This window comes from Ctenocephalides felis, unplaced genomic scaffold (genome assembly GCF_003426905.1).
Source record: "Ctenocephalides felis isolate EL2017-DRISC unplaced genomic scaffold, ASM342690v1 CF-g0.4_SCAFFOLD_01886, whole genome shotgun sequence".
NCBI lineage: Eukaryota > Metazoa > Arthropoda > Insecta > Siphonaptera > Pulicidae > Ctenocephalides > Ctenocephalides felis.
This window is the reverse complement of record NW_020538040.1, coordinates 109645801-109667049: the sequence shown is the minus strand read 5'-3', so window position 1 is coordinate 109667049 and position 21249 is coordinate 109645801. Positions and strand designations below refer to the sequence as shown.

The 21249-nt window shown below is 29.3% G+C and overlaps 1 protein-coding gene across 1 annotated transcript in view; it reads right to left on the bottom strand.

Moving 5' to 3' along the window:
* Nucleotides 1-615: 615 nt before the first annotated feature.
* LOC113375681 (T-cell leukemia homeobox protein 3) overlaps nt 616-21249 on the bottom strand; it is a 168697-nt gene continuing 148063 nt past the window's right edge. Inside the window, exon 4 of the mRNA XM_026615617.1 lies at nt 616-799. Coding sequence (XP_026471402.1) covers nt 616-799 — 184 coding nt within the window. The remainder of the gene's footprint in view (nt 800-21249) is intronic.

Below are 21249 nucleotides of genomic sequence, written 5' to 3'. Positions count from 1 at the left end.
ATTTATTAACTTCAAGCGCATTGACTTTAAATACCTGTCTTCCAATGGTGTTATTTGTTCCTTTAAAAATTTGCATACACAAACTATGAATGCTTCATAAATTTTATTGATGTGCGCCCAGTGTATAATAATTAATATAAGAATCAGAAATACCTCTATTGCAAAACATTAACTGTGCAGCATTAGGTACAATATTTTTTTCGAAATCGGTGGTTAAATTTTCTTCTGTTTCTAGAAGCTATATAATTTTAATTCTCCACAACTATCGCTTATGTTACGCAAGTGCATTTCTAGACCAATTTTGAATAGGCATTATAAATATTCATTACAATCTCAAAATTTTATGCCTAGGAATGTGACAAGTGTATAAGCTCAGTTAATTCAATATTTAATAATTAACTCAGTACCAATATGTATGGCTTAAAGTCACCAAACTTCTTAAACCAAAATTCCAAAAACATTCGTAACTCACTTTTTACACCAAATCTTTTTTTTAAATTACATTAATCAAGCCAAAATGTATCACTAAACACTTTGTCTCCATACATAAACAAGACGAGTAAATGTTAAACACAAATAACAAACAACTGTTCACTCTCTCGTCAGTTTTCATTCTTAGCACCCTGGTGGTGCACCATCCGCCCAAGGCTGAAGACCATGCAGGGCCGCCAATGGTGCCCCGGGAGGAGGAGCGGAGCCGGTGTGGCCGTAACCCTTGCTGATTGCTTCCGCTTGCAGAGATAACATCAGACGGTTGGCCGCTTGCCGCTCAGCTTCGCGTTCCTCAGCGGTTTGACGCCTGAAAAGAAAATTATGTTTTTTTAATATTCAAACACAAAATGTATCTATTGAAAATAAAATCTTAACTTTACGAAACAATTTTACGAAAAAATTATGAAAATGTACTTTTTGTCCGCTTGGAATTTTAAAAAAAGTTTAAAAGCTGATAAAACATATAGTTCCAAAAATATAAGATAAACTAGTGGGGTGTATGGCATCGTTCCTTAAGGCAAGTTGCTGGAACTTCCCGTACCGTAACTGAATGTTCGAGGAATATTAAATGTTTTTAAATAGATTAGTATAAATATTTTAACATTGCCCATGTAGAAATTAATGTGGTCTGAATCTACAAGCAATATACAATCTACATTGGTCAAATTTGAAACCAATATCGGCTGGTCATAAAAATTGAACATTTTTTATATTGAAGCCATATAGGTAAACCAACATTGGTCTCTATTGGTCTATATTTGGAAATTTGGAACCAATGTTGCCTACAAATTGATGAATGTTGGTAGGTAATATACCATTAGACAGAGAGCTGGTGAACATTTTAAATTATTAATTATTGAATTATTCTGAAACTCATAACTGATGTTGAAATATTACACAAATATTTGAAGATTTGAAGTTGAAATAATATAACGCATAAATCAAGGTCATTTATTTAACAATAAAACACCTGAAATTTATTTATTTATTTATTTATTTCTGAAATGAACATATAAGTAAATTTATTAACAATGTTTTTGTGGAAATTCATTTATTAAATATAAACAATGATACAAATATATAACTGCATTAAAAATATGATTATTTATAAAACACAAAATGTGTCATAAATATTGATTATTTTTTTAATAGATATTTATTAATACATATCAAGTAAATTTTTTTTATAACAATAACAAAAGCATATAAACTTTCCTATTTATAACATCATCACTCGATAAAACATTTCACAGCATCTGAACATATTTTATTTGTTGTTAATATATTTATTATCCATTATGAAATATTTATTTAATCGTCTAGAACAGTCATTGGGAAACCTACCTTACATTTGATATATATCAAGTAAATTATAATCAAATAACAGTAGCAAAAGCAAATTAATTTAACTATTTATAACATCGTCACTCGATAAAACACTGTACATCAGCTGAACATATTGTATTCATCGTTAATATAAATATTATTCATTATGAAATATTTATGAAAGCATTGAAATGAGATTATGAAATAGGATTGACTTAACTGTTTCCTTTAGAAATGATAACTTTTATCTTATCGTCTAGAACAGTGACTGGGAAATTTTTTCAATCATAACCCCAAAATATTTTTGACCAAGTTTGCATTGTCATTTAAAACTTGTATTACTTGTTAATATATCTATTATTCATTATGAAATATTTATGAAAGCATTGAAATGAGATTGTAAAATAGGATTGACTTAACTGTTTCCTTTAGAAATGATAACTTTTATCTTATCGTCTAGAACAGTGACTGGGAAATTTTTTCAATCATAACCCCAAAATATTTTTGACTAAGTTTGCATTGTCATTTAAAACTTGTATTACTTGTTAATATATCTATTATTCATTATGAAATATTTATGAAAGCATTGAAATGAGATTGTAAAATAGGATTGACTTAACTGTTTCCTTTAGAAATGATAACTTTTATCTTATCGTCTAGAACAGTGACTGGGAAATTTTTTCAATCATAACCCCAAAATATTTTTGACCAAGTTTGCATTGTCATTTAAAACTTGTATTACTTATTAATATATCTATTATTAATTATGAAATATTTATGGAAGCATTGAAATGAGATTATAAAATAGGATTGACTTAACTGTTTCCTTTAGAAATGATAACTTTTATCTTATCGTCTAGAACAGTGACTGGGAATTTTTTTCAATCATAACCCCAAAATATTTTTGACCAAGTTTGTATTGTCATCTAAAACCTTGTATTCCTTGTTAATATATTTATTATATATCATTTTATATTATCAATATGAATAATTTATGAAAGCGTTAAAATGAGATTGTCAAATGTAATTGACTCTACTTTTACCTTAAAAAATAATTACTTCATATCGTAGTCTAGAATCTTGCTATGCAAATGTACAGATTTATTGACATGCCACATTGCATTTATTATTATCAAACATTATGACTATTCTGTCAAAATTTATATCTTTCCTTTCTATAACTTATTTAGTTACAAACTTTTGATAAAAACCTTTTCGATAACATTTTACTACTAAGCAAACCAGTTTCTCTATTTTCTGCGCTTACAACAATATTACCTGAAAATAAATAAGAATGCGTTTTAAATGCAGAAGGAAATAATTATATTATAGCAACTATTGAAACTTACCTTTTATAAATATGAAAGTATAGAAATTTTTTCTCTCTACTATATTATTATTTCCTGAAAATAAGTAAGTATAAGTTTTAAATGTATAGACAGAATAATATTGAGAAGTATTATATGCATTTATACCTGGTAGTAGAATGCGCGTAAAATTCTCCTTGCCAGAAATTAGGTTATGTTATGTTTGATGTCTATAAAATATTTCACATAATATATACGGCAGATTTCTCAATGCTGTTAAACTCCTGATCAAATTAGAAAATCTTAGTGTAAAAAGGTTATTGAAGACATGCAAATCTTTTTGAAAATATTCTCAAAAATTCCAGCTTCAGACATATAATAACATGAGACACGACACAACACTTCTCACTGTTATATTTTATTTACAACTTATAACTCATGACACAACCTACACACATACACACATTATCACTATTTTTTTTATTAAAACATAATTTGACTATTTACAATCGAAAATAAAATACATTTCGTCAACTGACGCTCAGACGCTTCTTGTCAATGCATTAAAGAACCATTTTGTAGTATTAATGCGCTTCAAACTTCGTACATTCTAGAATGATTCGTCCGCGCCAAAAAGTAGAAAATTCGTAGCTTTATTAAATGCAAGATATTTAATAAATTCGTAAAGAAACCACAATTTATATTATTATTCATTATTAAATTCGTCTTACAATACTTAGTTTTTCTTTCATACAACTAAACTTCGTATTGTAAACAGTTTGGAAAATAAGCTACTCCTGTAATTTAAGAAAAAATTCCAAATTCATATTGTCATAAATAAACCATATAAAGTATTATACATTGTTAGAATCGTCTCAAAATTTTTAATTATTCTTTCATATATCACAATTCCGTATTTCAAACGGTTTGGCCTATGGGCGAGTTGCAGTGCTAAAATTCAAGAAAAATTGAAAAATCTGAAAATAATTATATGAACACACATATTGAATTATATATCATTTTATTCGTAATTTTATTCCGCATCTTTCGTCCGAATCAACTTTTTACGTATCTTTTACATTTTAGCTTGTAGTATTGAATATTTGTGAATAATCACATGGTTAAATATTTAAAGCCTTATGTCTCGCGTATATTGCTTTCATTCTGTACGAGTCGTTGGCCAAGCGGTAGCGTTGCTGACTCTTAGCCTCGTAGTCTCAAGTTCGATCCCAGACAAGATTTTTATTTTAAATATAATAACAATAATTAGGATTTTTTTAATTTTTAATTTGGGCTAATTTGATTCAGAATGACAAAATTCGACAAAACATATTATTAGCAATGTGGATTTTCCCAAGAAAACAAACCTCTATTGTGGGAAACAATATTTATTATTAACATGAGAACAATATTTAATAGTCAATTATAAAAAAATGTTGCATCAATATTTATTTTTTATTTTGAGGACAATATTTATTAGCTTATGATAAAAAATTTTGTACCCGATGATAAAATTTTTTGCATAAATATTTATTTTTCAATTTGACGATAATATTTTGTACCTGTTGATAAAAAATGTTGCATCAATATTTTTATTTCAATTTGTGGACAATATTTGTCAGCTGATGATAAAAAAATATTGCACCAATATTTATATTTCACTTTGAGAACAATATTTTTTAGCCTATGATAAAAATGTTGCATCAATATTCATATTTCACTTTGGGAACAATATTTTTTAGCCGATGATAAAAAAGTATTGCATCAATATTTATATTTTAGTTTGAGGACAATATTTATCAGCCCATGATAAAAAAATATTGCATCAATATTTCTATTTTATTTTGAGGACAATATTTATCAGCCGATGATAAAAAATATTGCATCAATATTTCTATTTTAGTTTGAGGACAATATTTATCAGTCGATGATAAAAAAATATTGCATCGATATTTATTCTTCTATTTGAGGACAATATTTATTAGCCGATGATAAAAAATATTGCATCAATATTTCTATTTTAGTTTGAGACCAATATTGGACAAGGCCATTTATAGAGATTATTGCCTCAATATCGGCTGACGTTGGCCTGATCGATTAGTTGATATCATCACAGAACCGACGTTCGCCGATATTTGTGCAATATAGGTAATCACGGCCACAGAAAACCAATATTGGTAATATATTGTACCGATATTAATTTCTACATGGGTGTCTGATACATATTTATAAGAATTATATAAACTGAATTGCAAAGTTGAAATTATTTGTTTGAATTATATTAGAACTTTAGTCAAAATTGAAATTAAAATTTAAATTATTTTTGATATACCAAAAAAAATTTTTTTTTGAAAAAAAAAAAAAACAATTTTTGAAATAAAAAAAAAAATTTTCCAAAAGCAATTATTTTGTAAAAACAAGCAAAAAGTTCTTTGAGTCATTCAAATCGGACGCTTGGTTCTTTCTAAAACTGCCATTTTTTGCACATTTAGCTTTGTATCTTCGAAATAGCTCGACCGGCCTTTGCCAAAATCTAATCACCTCTTATCCCTCATCATTACAAGTTGAATTTTTTTTATTATTGGGCGCACGGTTCAACTGATTTGAATGTTTCAAAAAAATTCGGCTCCTATTGTTTGGAAGATGTGCTGATTAGTTTTTAGTAAACACAGGTCCAGTCGTTAAAGAGATACGAAGCAAAAAGTGCAGAAAATACAAATCAAGTTTTTGAGAGAACGGAGTATCCGATTTGAATTATCTAAAAAACACTTAATTTGTAATGATTGGGAAAAGAGGTGATTAGTTATTAGCAATGGAAGGTCCAGCCATTTCGAAGATACAGCGCTAAATGTGCAACAAATGGCAGTTTTTAAGAGAACTACACGTCCGATTGTTCAAAAAACTTTCGGTTTTTTTCTGATTTCTTTTTATTAATCGAAAATAATTCAGATTTTAATTTTACTTCTGTTCTAATATACTTTAAACAAACAACTTGAACTTTGCAATTCAGTTTATATAATTCTTATAAATATTTCATAATGTTACAGTATTTAAAATAAGTTCGAAAACATTTTATATTCCTCGAAAATTTCGTTACGGTACGGGAAGTTCCAGCAATTTGCCTCAAGGCACGATGCCATACACCACTAGTTTTTTTATTAACTTCCCGTAGGGTAAGTTATAGTAATCGTCCAAAAATCTAAATTGAAAATTTTTGCATTTCTCGATCTTTTGAAGGTTTTTGATACCCTTCTTATAGGTATACCCCAGAAATGTTTATCAAATTATGATTTATGTTAGATAACAAAGTTAGAAATCAAACTAAACTAAGAAAACCGCAATCTTTGCTAAAAAGTAATTAATACTATCAATCAAACTTTGCTATCAAAAAATATGATTTTAAACAGTGGCACCTAGTACCGGACATTTCAAAATAACCTGCATTGATCACATATGTAACCATCTCCACGCTCTAGAATGTCTGCACATGTGTCTTTGACAAATATTCTTAGATATTGTAAAAAAAGTCACTATTCATCCACCCTCTTGGCTGCGCCACACCCATGCTCTCAGCTGGTGCATTCACCATAAGCTTTTCATTCTTTGACTAGGAAATACGAAAAATCGGGTATGTAGTGACCGTTAGCACTCATAGAGAATAAAATTAAATAATTGGAATAAATTACGTAAATTCTCACAAGAAATATAAATATGTTTACTATCCGGCACTAAGGGACGACTTAGTGTCCGGTGCTAAGGGACAGACATTCTCATTTATTTGATGGCACCTACTAAAATTGGTTAAAAGATCTAATGATATTCTACCATTTTACAGATAACAATCAAGTACAACTTTTATCTTTGCATACCACTTAAATGTAAATGCATAAATATGCTAGAATTACTTCCATTGACGATGATGCCGTGATTTTGCGCCTAAAACAGCAAAGGGTTGCTACCGCCGTGGCCGTGTGCGTCAAAGTTGAGTCTTGGTGCGTGATCCTGTACCTGTTTACCCCCAGAGATCCTTTCACTTGTATTTTGATATGAAAAGATTTAAACTCGCTTAAACAATACGTGTTAAATAGAGTGTCCGGTCTTTGGTGCCATCCGGCGTTACGGGACTTCCCCCTAGATACAATTTTTTGTCTACGTTTTTGGGTGTACGATCAACCGATTTTAATAATTCAGAAAACATTCGATTCCTATTGATATAGAGATGTGCTGATTAGTTCTTGGCAAGGGCAGGTGCAGCCGTTTCGGAGATACGGAGCAAAGAAGGCAGAAAATAGAATTCGAGTTTTTGAGAGATCGGAGCATCGGATTTGAAGGATCCAAAAAACATGCAATTCGTAATGAGGAGGAAAAGTGGTGATTAGCTTTTGGCAAAGGCAGGTCCAGCGGTTTCGGAGATACAGAGCTAAATATGCCAAAAATTGCAGTTTTTGAGAGAACTAAGCATCCGATTTGAATGATTCAAAGAAATTTCTGCTTGTTTTAACAAAATCATTGCTTTCGGGAAAAAAATTGTTTCATTTTTTTTTAATTTTTTTTCAAAAAAGCTTTCTTTGTTTACCGAAAATAATTCAGATTTTAATTGTAATTCTGAAATAATTTCTAATATATTTGAAACAAATATTTTCAACTTTACAATTCACTTTATATAATTCTTTTAAATATTAGACAATGTTACAATATTTATAAAAATCTATTTTAAAATCTATTTGATATTCTTCGAACATTTCGTTACGGTACGGGAAGTTGCAGCAATTTGCCTTAAGGCACGATGCCATACACACCACTAGTTTAATATTTACTTGACCACCTATATGCATAAGCAATTAAATAAATTGTTCATGAAGTAAGAAAAGGATGATGAAACTAACAGTAGTACCATCATCGTTTAGCATTATGATGAAGTAAAATACCAATTCGATTTTCGTAAATTTTCCAAAAAGCGTGAAATAAAACGGATACGAGTTTATATACGTATAAACCGAATAATCTCGTTAGTCGGCCGCAAAGTGGGACATTTTTCCCATCGCAGGATACAACGATATGACTCGTTGTATTCGCTCGTGTTGCATCTATTCGCAGCAACAGAGCAGCGTCGAGTTACACGGCGTCCGAGATTCTTCAGCACTCGACAAAGATTCTCAAACACTCAAGGACAATAAAATAGTAGCATTTAAGGTGGTTTAGTAGAGCAGGGCTTAAAGGTCCGCGGATTAAAAGGGTCACCACCAAAATCTTAAAAACGAGAACTGTTAAAAATTTTTTAACAACAATATCTGAAAGTAGAGGTATAATGATGTTTAACCAGCCATCACCTTGATTCGTACAATGTTGGTCGAGATATAAACGGCAATGTTTGAAAATCCATATCTGAATTATTTTCATATGTTGTTAGTTTTTTTAAGTAAAAGTCATTCGCTATCGATGATATCATTTCTATACGGATCGATTGTGATTAGTCGTCGTGCATGTGAATAGAGATCTGTCGTTGTATGCGTTTCGGCATCAACAATGAATCGGCATAGATAAATAAACATTTTAAAGTTACAAATTTTGATTTAATGAAAAATGCCTGGACCAGAAGAATTATTTACCCTGTTCTTTGAAAATAATAAAACAAATTAAACATTTGTACTAAACACATTGATTAGAAATTATTTCTATATTATTCGTAATTTCTATAAATTTTTGAAGTTATTAAAATGTAAAATATTTTTTAAGCAAGACAGATATTACAGCTGTTCAAAGAATGAGATTATATCGCCTGCTAAAAAGTAAAAAAGAAACAAGCAATCAATGAATGTATGTTAATTTTAATTACATGTAGTTCTTCAAACACAATTACATGATGAGTGAAGTTGCAAAAACAATATTTGTTTAGGCGTTGATTAACATAATACACTGTGTAAATGAATATTATACAATTTATTAATCAGCAATTACTTCATGTCTCTAATGAAGGTTCATTTCTAATTACAATGACAAATCGATCATGCCATATTTGAAGTATGACTTTAATTACATTATTGTTTTTAAATGTTATACATATTTTCATCTTTTCGTAGGGTAAGTTATAGTAATCGCAAAAAAATCGAAAATGAAAATTTCTATATATCTTTACGTTTTAGAGATTTCTGAACATTTTGGCATACATTAGGAAAAATGGATGTATGTGTGTGTGTGTGCGGATACAAATTTTCGTCGATGATTTTGGAAACACGGTTCAACCGATTTCAATTATTCAAAGAACATTCGATTGCTGTAGATATGGAGACGTGCTGATTAGTTTTTGGAATGGCAGGTCTAGCTGTTTCAAAGATACGGGGCAAAAAGTGACAAAAACTCAGTTTTTAAGAGAACGAAGCGTTCGATTTTAATAATTCAAAAAACATTTTACTTGTATTGACAAGATGAAGAACTGGTTAAATTTTTGGGAAGGCAGGTCTAGCGGTTATTGACTATCAATAAGAATTGGTTGAAAAAAAATCCAATTTGGCGGTCAAAAATGTTTATTGAACCTATGCACATCAAATTATCAGATATTTTATAGAGATTTTCATAATGTGTTCATATTTTGTGTAATTTTTTTGGGTTCCGTACCAAGATTTTTAATTACGGTACGAAAAGTTCCAGCAATTTGCTTTAAGGCACGATGCCATGCACCCCACTACTTATATGATGTATTTATTTATACTTAACTTAAAATTGATACTTTTTACAGTAGCAAATAAGTTTTGCTTCAATCGCGTGTGATCCTTGCGTGCACTCTTTTTTTCATGATGAGCACTATTGTTTAGTTTACGAAACCTTAATATAAGGTTTAGTTATACGTTCTTAAATTGTTTTACGAGATGTGCTTTGTTAATTTTAAGTTAGATTCGACCGTTTTTATATAAACTATATAAAAGCTTACAACTGGGAATATCTAATAAAAAGTAATTTAGGTTAAAGAAATCTTTCTGACAAAATATCAGATAAATATGTATACACTCTTATTCAGTTTTCTCTGTAGATGTACCCATAAAATCCTTTTGAATTTGAAGATAAGACATTAGACCAGTTTGCCCCCTAGCTGTCCTTTTGAACCCAGCTTATGGGTTGTTGAATTAGCTGAGAGTTTTACACAGTCAGATAGTTGTTTGTTTGATATATATATATATATATATATATATATATATATATAATTGGTTTGGTTTTCACAATATAACTGCCGAAAGTAAAATTGGGACCATTGTGCCCTGCCCTACTCTATTGACGATAAGTATATACAGTGCTTTGAAAAAAATATTGGAATTATTTGTTTTATAAAATAAAATTATGAAATAGATTCAAATTTAAACCGTATAAAATAAAATTATGAAATAGATTCAAATTTAAACCGTATGGTATTTACAATAAAATAATCTCGAAAAATTTGTTTCTTTACATTTTTTACCTTTTAAACTACTAGAGTAAAGAAAACTATTAAAGTTATCTGTTTTAAAAATGAACATTTGGTAAACAAAATGATAAAAATAAATTCAAATTGGACACGTATAGTGTTTGCGCTAAAATAATAGCTAAAAGTTTTTTGCATGTACATAACTAAAAGAATTTTGTTGTAGGGCAAATCACATCAGTACTCTATATGATTAAAAATATATAAAATAAAAACAATTAACAATATCATAAATATCTCCGATTGCGACTACGTTTGCGTGAAAGTCAAATGCTTTCTGTAATAGGGTAATACACCCTGTTTGTTATGTTCTTTCAATTACCAGTTGGAGGCGTGCGATATACGAAGAAAAACACTATTAATGGGAAACTACAACATAAAACAGTATATAAGATTCGACTCTAAGTGATTTCGGATTGAATTAGTAATGAAGAATTAAAGGCTTTATCGGTAACAGATTTAGGAAACAAGATAGATGGCCATCAAGAATTGAAATTGGTTGAGAAAAGAATATATGGTTTTATATATAAATATCGGATATATATTCATTAGAGTTTATTATATTATTAATAGTATTACATAAATAATTTTCTAATTATAATACCACGATATTCTAGTGATAATAAAAATAGAAAGTGAAAAGTGAAAATGTAAAAGCGAATCATATCATTATATTATATCATTTTAGGGTATATTGTATTATACCACATTATATTATATAGGCGAGACACAAAGGTCGCTTTTGACTTTGAGCAATTATATTGTACAAACGAACCAATTATATCAGAACATATATCAAACAAACAACTATTTGGCTATGTTCAGTAACATTCCCAGCTAACTCATCATTGTGAAAAGTGTTTTTTCCCGTTTTTAAAAAGAAAAAATAACCTGTGTTTTTACCCCACAGGCGGGGAAAAAGGCTAGCAGATCCAATGTCTTATTTTATTAATAAAGGAATTTCATAAAATAATAGCTACATTATTCCACCAATGCAAAATTTAAATTGATTGGATACATTTTTCACAGCGGTAACATTCTATATAATTTTGATCTTGAATTTCGTCAGAAATATTCATCAGCAGAGTTAGAATAACTATTTTTTTAATTTATCTATTAAAAAATGTTTTTTTTTAACTTTATTGATTTTTTAATTTATCTATCTTTTTTATTTAATATTTTTTATTGTTTACACCTTTATAAAGGTTAGGTTGGTTCATTTTATACCACTCAGGTGTCAGCTTTAATAGAGGTTAAAAAAATCTATATAATCTAACTTAAATTATATATATATATATATATATATATATATATATATATATATATATATACATTTATACATGCACATATATGAGTATTTACTTTTTTGCATTCGATCAATATACTTTTCTTAAATGATATTATGTGGATATATTTTACAGATCTTCAAAATCGAGCAGTTGTATAAATTAATGAAAAAATATTAAATGCATTAAGAATCATGGCTAAAATACAAATCCACATGTCGATGACGTTGTATGATGACACGTTCACATTATAAAAACAATTGATCCCACGTAGCAGCGCATTAGTTCTTCAAAACCACAAGCTCGTATCAATTTATATAGTGATTTACGTGACGATATTTTTTTCTGGTCAGCTAATTATAAGACCACGTTGGAAAAGCTAAGTTCAAAATATGTTTTTATGAAATGATCAAATCATGATCATTGAACGCTGATTACGAGTAGATTAGAATAGTTTAAAAAAAATTTCAAATTGTTTGTTCAATGGGAATATAATGCATTTCAAATTATCATGGGATTAATAGCATTAACTCATTTAAAAACTTATATGTGTTTTGAAGTGATCAAATGTGGTAGCTTATACATTATAACAAATCAATATCAAATTACAACAAATATATTATAACAAATCATATCAAATTAATCATAAGGGCTTGTTGTAAGAGTTTTTTTAAGTAGTATACTTTGAGATTCACTGATTATATTTTAATAAAATAAAGACGAATATATCCTGTACCCTTACTCTACCAAGCCAAGTAAAAATTATTTTATAGCTGTTGTCCATTATTTGACAATCTTTTGCAAAAAAATCACAATATTTTGCAAAAAGAGTGCAGTGTTACAACTTGCCCTATGTTTGCAGCTAGTTGTAACATCTGCCGGACCAATTAGTAACGACAAAAACGACAATAATAATAAAATTGGCTTGTTTTTAAATAATTCCTTTCATAAATCAACGTAAACTATAATTAATACAAATAAAAATATAGTGTCTCTTGTAATGCAATATACATGTGATCCTTTTTTATAAACTATAAATCATCTAATATCTATCTAATCTTTTTCACTTGAATCTATATACAACAAGCCCCAATGTATTGTTTAAACTAAACCCAGGTGTGATTTTTTTACATTAATCAAAATAACCATTTAAACAATTAAGCAATCACAAAAATTATTATACATTAAGACTTTGGAAACAAAATAAGATATATATATATATATATATATATATATATATATGTATATATTTATATATATATATATAATATATATATATATATATATATATATATATATATATTGTATGATTCTGAATTTGATGTTGACATATGTATTTACAAAGTCTAATAATCGGGCATAACATCAATAAAAAACATGAATATCTTTCAAAAATTTATTTTAAATCCATACGTTTCGGCTATAATCCTAGCCTTCATTCAGTGGAAACTAAAAATAAAATTAAAGACTAAAACAATTGAATTGGAGTGAAAAAAAAAAATAAAATAGTAGATAGTACTTACAATTAGCTGATCTTAGTGTTAAATTGGAAAATTTTAATAATCCATGGTATCAGGATATGGTAATGCATTACACTATGTATTCTAAACATTAACTTGATATTAGACAATATTTTCACAAAATACTAATTTTAAAAAATCGAAAATAACACACTATCCATTTGTGATTTTTTAAAATTAGTATTTTGTGAAAATATTGTGTAATTTCAAATTAATGTTTATAATACATAGTGTAGTGCATTACCATATCCTGAGACCATGGATTATTAAAATTTTCCAATTTAACACTAAGATCAACTAATTGTAAGTATTATCTACTATTTCATTTATTCTTTTCATTCCAATTCAATTGTTTTAGTCTTTAATTGTATTTTTAGTTTCCACTGAATGAAGGCTAGGATTATAGCCGAAACGTATGGATTTAAAATAAATTTTTGAAAGAAATTCATGTTTTTTATTGATGTTACGGATTACTGTAAATAACAAAGTAAAAAGACGTGATCGTTAAATGTTATATCAAAATTATATTGACTAATCCGACTATTATCCCCATTCTATCTATTTTCCTTTCTCATCTCAAATTAGATACGTACTGTTTTGTTATAGGGGGGGAGGGGTGAGTGCATTTGGCGCACGGCCGGCACTGTGCGGTCTGATATAACGGGCTCCGAGAAAGCCGCGAGAAGAGCGCCCTAATCACGTTAAGTGACGCAACGACATTAACCGGCAGACGTTAACGCGGCCAATTAGTGTAATGCCTCGTGCTTTGCACCAAACTACGCCAGCTGATATCAATGCTACGACCGCTACGCTTTGCTACCGGATGCAGACACTACGCGGTGGGAATGACTCGTGAATAAGAAATAAGACTCCCGCCGAGACAAATCTAAACGACTCCGAGAATGGGATTTAATCAATGCCCGTTTTTTTGTAAATATCGCTTTTTAAATCGTTTTTTTACCTATTTGTAGTTTTAATTGATATAGGGCGGGGCACAAAGGTCCAATTTGACTTTGAGCGATTATATAATAAAAAACCAAACCAATTATGTCACAACAAATAATACATATCAAACAAACAACAATCTGTTTTAGGTGAAACTCATCATTGTAGAAATGTGTTTTTGCTGTTTTTCAAAAAAATGTAACCTGGTCTTTTTTACCGCGTAGACGGTGTAAAACATATACAATATCTTATTTTTAATTTAAAAAAGATTTTACGAAATAATAGCTACATCGTATGAAATATTTATTAGCAAAGTAGAAATTACTATTTATTAAACTTATCTCTTCCAAAATAGTTTTTTTTACTTTTTTATTTGCTATTATTTGTTTTTTACATCTTTACTAGGGCAAAGGTTCAATTGGTTCTTTTTACCCCACCCCGGTATGAAAATATAAATAAAACTGTTGAATCTAAATTAAAATAGAATAAAAATAATAATACAACTTATAAAACAATTAAATGGCGTTTACTTAAAAATTATATTAACGTCTAGTAACATAAACAAAACTAAAACGAAAAAAAAAACTTTTGTCATGGATTATCAAATATTGCCGTTTTTCTCCGAATAGTCAACGTATTGAAAATCAAAATAATGGCTGGTTACACATCATTTTTCTTCTACTTTCAAATATAGTTGTTAAAAAATTCTTTACTTTAGTGGTTTTTGGGTTATCCTTGGAGTCCAGCTCTACCCAATATTTAATTTCACTATCAAATCATTCTAACGGTGGCATACTTCAGGAAAAAAGTACGCATGTGTGTATATTTTATACGTAATAAAATTAGAATTTGCCATACTTCTGAATCGTCTGAATCGATATAGATTTTTTTTTATTTATGGCTTTTAATCTTTCGATCATTTCGCCAGTTACATAGATATATACATTTATTTACAATTCCAAACTTATAAATCAATCTTAATACTAGTTATATACTTATACATGATTTTGTATATGTCAACATTATTGTAGGATATAAACACTTGTGAATTTATTGGGAACACGATTCCTTTGTCCTGTAACATTTTATACATGGATTTCCTTTGTTTCATATATATTTTACATTTACAAAAAATATGATCTATCGTTTCTTGTTCTCTGCCACACTGGAACATGGGATTTTGTATTATTCCTATTTTTGCAAAATGGGATTTGCTTCTTGTGTGTCCGAATCTTAGCCTTGATATAGTAGAAATAAATTTTCTGTCCTCTTTTACCTTTTTAAACCATGTTTTTTGTGTTATCTTCATATTTGTTAGAGCGTATGTTGATCCCTTATAATTTAAAGATTTTCAAAACTCTCCTTGCCAAGTTTTTAAACTCTGCTCTTTAAATGCTGCCTTGTGTATTCTTCTCCATTTTGACCAGCTTCTCTCGCCAGAAAATCTGCAGTTTCACTTCCTATGATATCCGCATGTGCTTTAATCCATATTAATGTCATAGAGTTTTTGCTATTATTTATTGTTTTCATTGTATTTATTATTTCAAAAATTAATTGGCTTGATCTTCTATTTTGCTTTTGTAAAGCCAATATGCTCGCCTTGCTGTCACTGAAAATAATACATTTTGGTATTTTCCTTTTCCTTTTTTTTATACTTCAATATTACTAATACAATTATACAACTAATTTATATTCAATACTATACAAAATGTTATTTTATAACAGTATTTTCTTTACCCTCATCTGTTTGAGTAATTTTTGACTTATTTCTATGTGTTATTTTTTCAATACATAAAGAATCAATTTCCTCTTCTAAACCTGTCCATATTTTGTCTGTTTCTTCATTTGTTGTACATCTTAGTCTTGTTTGTATCTTAATAAATATTTCTCTGAAGTATCGTTTCATCATCTTTTCTTCCTCTTCATTATCGCTATCGTTATCTTCCTGATTATTCGTAGTTTTCCATTCAGTATCGTCTTTGTTTATTTCTCTCCTTCTATCGTAGTATTCATCTACATTTCTTCTTCTGTGTCTTTCTTTAATTTTTAATATCGTTTGCTTATCACGTGGTATTTTGTTTTTCTCACTCCTGTCGTGTATTATGGGTTTTTGTGTTGTGTTATGATAATTATTTTTGTATCTATTTCGCTCCTGTGCGCTGGGTGGGTCTCCGGTTATTTTGTTGACATTACTATGATTTGTACTGCTTATGTTATTGTTGTTTTTATATGCCAATTTAGGTACCGTTGTTGTTGGTCTTATGATTTCTGGCTGTTAATATATTTCTGTATATTTTTCTATCTGTACGTCAGGCAGATCGGGAAAATTGATTTTGTTTTTAATTTCTACATCTGGTCTTATGACATCAGCATATGTTTTATTGTTTAATATCGCCTTGGCTTCCCTAAAACTTATATTATAGTCGGTCATTATATTTTTTACTTTGATATGATATAAGTATTTACCACATTTTTTGTCTTTTGCCTGATGCTCTTCCTTGCATAATGCGCATGTCGGAGAATTTTCTTTGTTTTCACAGTCCTCATACTTGTGTTCGCCTGAACAATGACTACACCTTGTTTTACCCTTACACTGATTGGTCACGTGGCCGTAATTTTGGCAATTAAAACGGCAATATGTAATTTTATTGGCATTTTGGCAATTTGTAATTTTATTGTATTGTTCGACCCTGAATTTGACTGCATATATCGACACACGATCAGGTAATTGTTGTTCCCTGAAGGTTATTACACAAGTTTTTGTAGGCACTGATTTATTATTTTTTTTATTTATTCTTTTTAAATCTAAAATTTCAACATCTGATTGTATATCTTTTCTTATCTCTTGATCTGTCATATCAGCGTCTATGCCGTGTATGACACCCTTCCTAATTAGTAAGAACGTGGGTATATATGCTCGCAATTTGTTTTTAACGAACACCTCGTCCTTAATAATATTATTTGCTATATTATAGTTATTAAATATAATTTTGATTCTGTTTTTTCCTATGGATCTTATTTCAATTATATCATGTTTGTATTGTGGAAAGTTTTTAAACATAAGCTTGCCTATTGCCAGTTGGTGTACCACTCCATTGTTTATATTTTCGGATTCCACGTAGATAATGTATGGTCCTATATCTCTATTTGAGTAGGTCAAATTTTTGTATTTATTATTATATGAATTTTTATTTATATCATTAATTTGGCTAATTTCTTTTATGGGTTCATTAATTTATAAATTATCTTGATCTTCTAATTCTAAATCCATATTTTTGTTGCTTTCTATTTCTGTACTAATATTTTCTTCTTCCATACTTTCATCCCAATTTGTTTCCGATTCTTCCGAGATATCTTCACTGGTCTTGTTAGAAGTTTTAACATTCTCTAGTTTTATAGAAGTATTTTTTAATCTTTCCGTCATTTTTTTTATTTTATCAGTTTTAACACTTTTAATTGATTTATTTAATAAATTAACTCTAACCCTTTTTTTCCACTATGTAGTTTATTGTCTAAATCACTTAATTTTTAGAATATTCACTTTTCTTGTTAATTAAACTTTTATAACATTGTTGTGTTGAATTTAAATCTTCATTATAATATGTTTTCATTGCATCAGCAATGCTTGTTCCTAATTTACTGATTCTATAAACATTGTACTGAGGCGGTGATGACTCACCGTTCTTACCGTACTCCCCACTCTCCATATCTTATCTATATTATGTCACTCAACATTTATTTTTAATAGTTGTTACCTGTTCGGCGATCAAATCGAAACTGAAATCGATACAGATCATTTAAGAAACATTCGAATCGTATTGGCGACGAGCATTCTTCTTAGTTTTCAATAAAAGCGGGCGTGCCGTCCAGAGATACGACAGATTACGAGTCAACAAGTCATTTTCATTTCAAGTGTTCGGCATTTGTATAAATAATTATGAGATTTTACAGAGATAAGTTCATATATTTCATAATTCTTATGAGACTCATATTAAAAACTCATAAGATTCAATCTAAGCAAATAAAAAAGTCAATAAGTTTTTGTTTATATAATTTAAAAATTATATAAATGTTATACACTTTGTTTGTAATTTCTAAGTTTTTTAAATGTTTGACAGACTTTTATGAGCTAATAATAAAAAGTTGTCTAATATATGTTTGACATATCATACTTGTTGGAAATTCAATAGATTTTAAATGATGATTTTCAGCTTAATGTAACAATGCCAAGAAAACACTAATTGCACCTGCAAACATATTTCTACCAATCGCGTATAATCTATTTTAGAGGTTATATAAAAAAGCTGTTGAATCTGAGTTAGAAATAACAATACATCTTATGAAATAACTAAATAACGTATACTTGAAAATTATTTTTTGATATCGTAAACTAAAGAATCACATTTTTTTCTATTCTAAATAGTATTGTTAAAAATGCAACACTTTAATAGTTTTTTAGATAACGGTGATGAACGTTTTTAATCGCGGATCATTAAGCCTCGCTCTACTCTATTAAAAATCTCATAACACGTAAACTGAATAATAGCAGCTGCTTTCATAAAATCATGTATATTGTATCAAATACAATAATCAAAACCATAATAAAACTAATAATCCTCACATCCGGTATTATGCCAGCCAGTATTATGTACAACCAACATCAATCGACAGAATATTTCGAAACCGTCCATCATTATATCATTGATATCGCTCATCGCGATTAAATAGGAATTGATAGGATATTATCTGATTTTGATTGCGCATTTTCGTAATACTCGCATTCGTATTAATTATGTATAGTCATTGCTTAATGACACGCCGCCCGGTCGCAGTAATTTCCAGCCGCAGCCGATGATTGGATTTTGCAACCAAAGTAATAGACAGTCAATAATCAATTACATAAATAAAATCAATAATATTCCCACTATATTACTTTTCCAACAGTTTCCTAATTAAAAATAGGAGCACCAAAATATATTGCGCATCGGTAAATAGACTAGGGCGGAGCACAAGGTTCCAATTTAACTTTGGGCAATTATGTATTATATTGTGAAAACCAAACCAACTATACCACTGCAAACAATTCACATTAAACTAACAACTAACTGACTATGTTCATTAAAACTCTCAGCTAATTCATCATTGCTAAAATATGCTTCATTTGCTGGTTTTCAAAAATTTGTCACTAGTTCCATTTCACCTCGAGGCAAAATAGGACGGCCAGAGGCACTAATCCAGAGACACATCAAAAAACATTTTGCTTGTGCGTGTTTACATGCGATTGAAGTAAAACTGTACAAGTTGGCATTTTTTTTTTTTTTTTTTTTTTTTTTTCTTTATTTCATTAATAATAACAATCAGAGTCAAAATGACTCTATGAGTTACAGAGCTGATATACAAAAATAATATATAATAAATTAAAATAAAAAGTAAACAAAAAAATAATAATAATTACAACTCATAACATAATTAAAACTAAAGGTAAAATTATAATATAAACTAAATAATCCGTGAAACTGTTCCAATGAGCAGCTCAATATGTTATGTTAAGTCCAATGGAATTTTTTGCTTCAACCTTCTACTAGACGGAGTCATAAGTAGAGGTGCTATAAGTTGATTTGGATGGTTTTCAAGCTTGGAGTGATGGAATAAACTTCTGCTGCTAATTACATCCTTAATAAAAGGAACATTGAGGTCGTCGTGGATGATTTTATTGCTTACATACCAAGGTGCGTTGGTGATCTGCCTTAGGATTTTGGATTGCATCCGTTGCATTAAAACAATATTGGACATGCTGGCGCAACCCCAAAGCTCTATACCATATGTCCAGATGGGCTTTATTACAGATTTATAAATCAATAGCTTGTTGTCAAGCGATAACATTGATTTGCGCCTCATTAGCCAATTCAGGTCTGCAATCTTCTGTTTGATTTGTTTAATTTTTGCCATAATCTGGGTTTTCCATGTTAGTTTTCGATTTAAGTATATTCCCAGATATTTTACATTTTCAGCTGGTGGAATTTTCTGGCAATTAAAGTAAACTTCAGGACAGGTTACTTTGTTTAAAGAAAATGTAATATGGCAAGATTTGCTCTCATTAATAACAATGCGCCATTTTTTCGTCCATCGCTCGACAGCATATAAATGTAACTGGAGCTTGATAGATGCAACCATTGGGTTGATATCTGAGGAAAGTATTGCAATGTCGTCAGCAAATGTAGCAATTGATGTAGTTGGCAATGAAGGAAAATCGCTAGTAAATAGTAAATAAAGGAACGGACCCAGCACACTTCCTTGTGGAACGCCGGCACTTATCGGAAAAGAATTAGAAGTTTCACAGTTAACCCTGACTTTGAATGTTCTGTCTGTTAGGTATGACTTAAGAATTTCATAGTAGGATGACGGAAGGTTATATTTTATTTTTAAAAGTAATCCCTCATGCCACACTTTGTCAAATGCCTGCCTTACATCCAGAAACACGGCTGAACAGTATTCCTTGGCTTCGAAAGAGTTATTAATAATATTAACAAGTCTGTGACACTGTTGTGTTGTCGAATGTTGCTTGCGGAAGCCAAATTGATGGTCTGGAATATTATTTGATTCTGATAATATATCTTGAAGTAAAAGTTTTTCGAAAATTTTTGAGGTAATAGGTAGAAGGCTTATGGGCCTATAAGATGAAACCAAATATGGATCCTTTCCAGTCTTTGGAATCATTTTAACTATAGAGGTTTTAAAGGATTTAGGCCAAAATTCCAGTCTTAATATAGCATTATATATATATGTTAAACAAATAATACCTTTTTTAGGCAATTCTTTCAACATTCTCGACGAAATTAAGTCGATTCCTGGAGATTTTTTGTTTTTAAGTTTAGAAATTTCACCGACAACCCTTCTCAGAGAGAAGAATTTTTTATTAT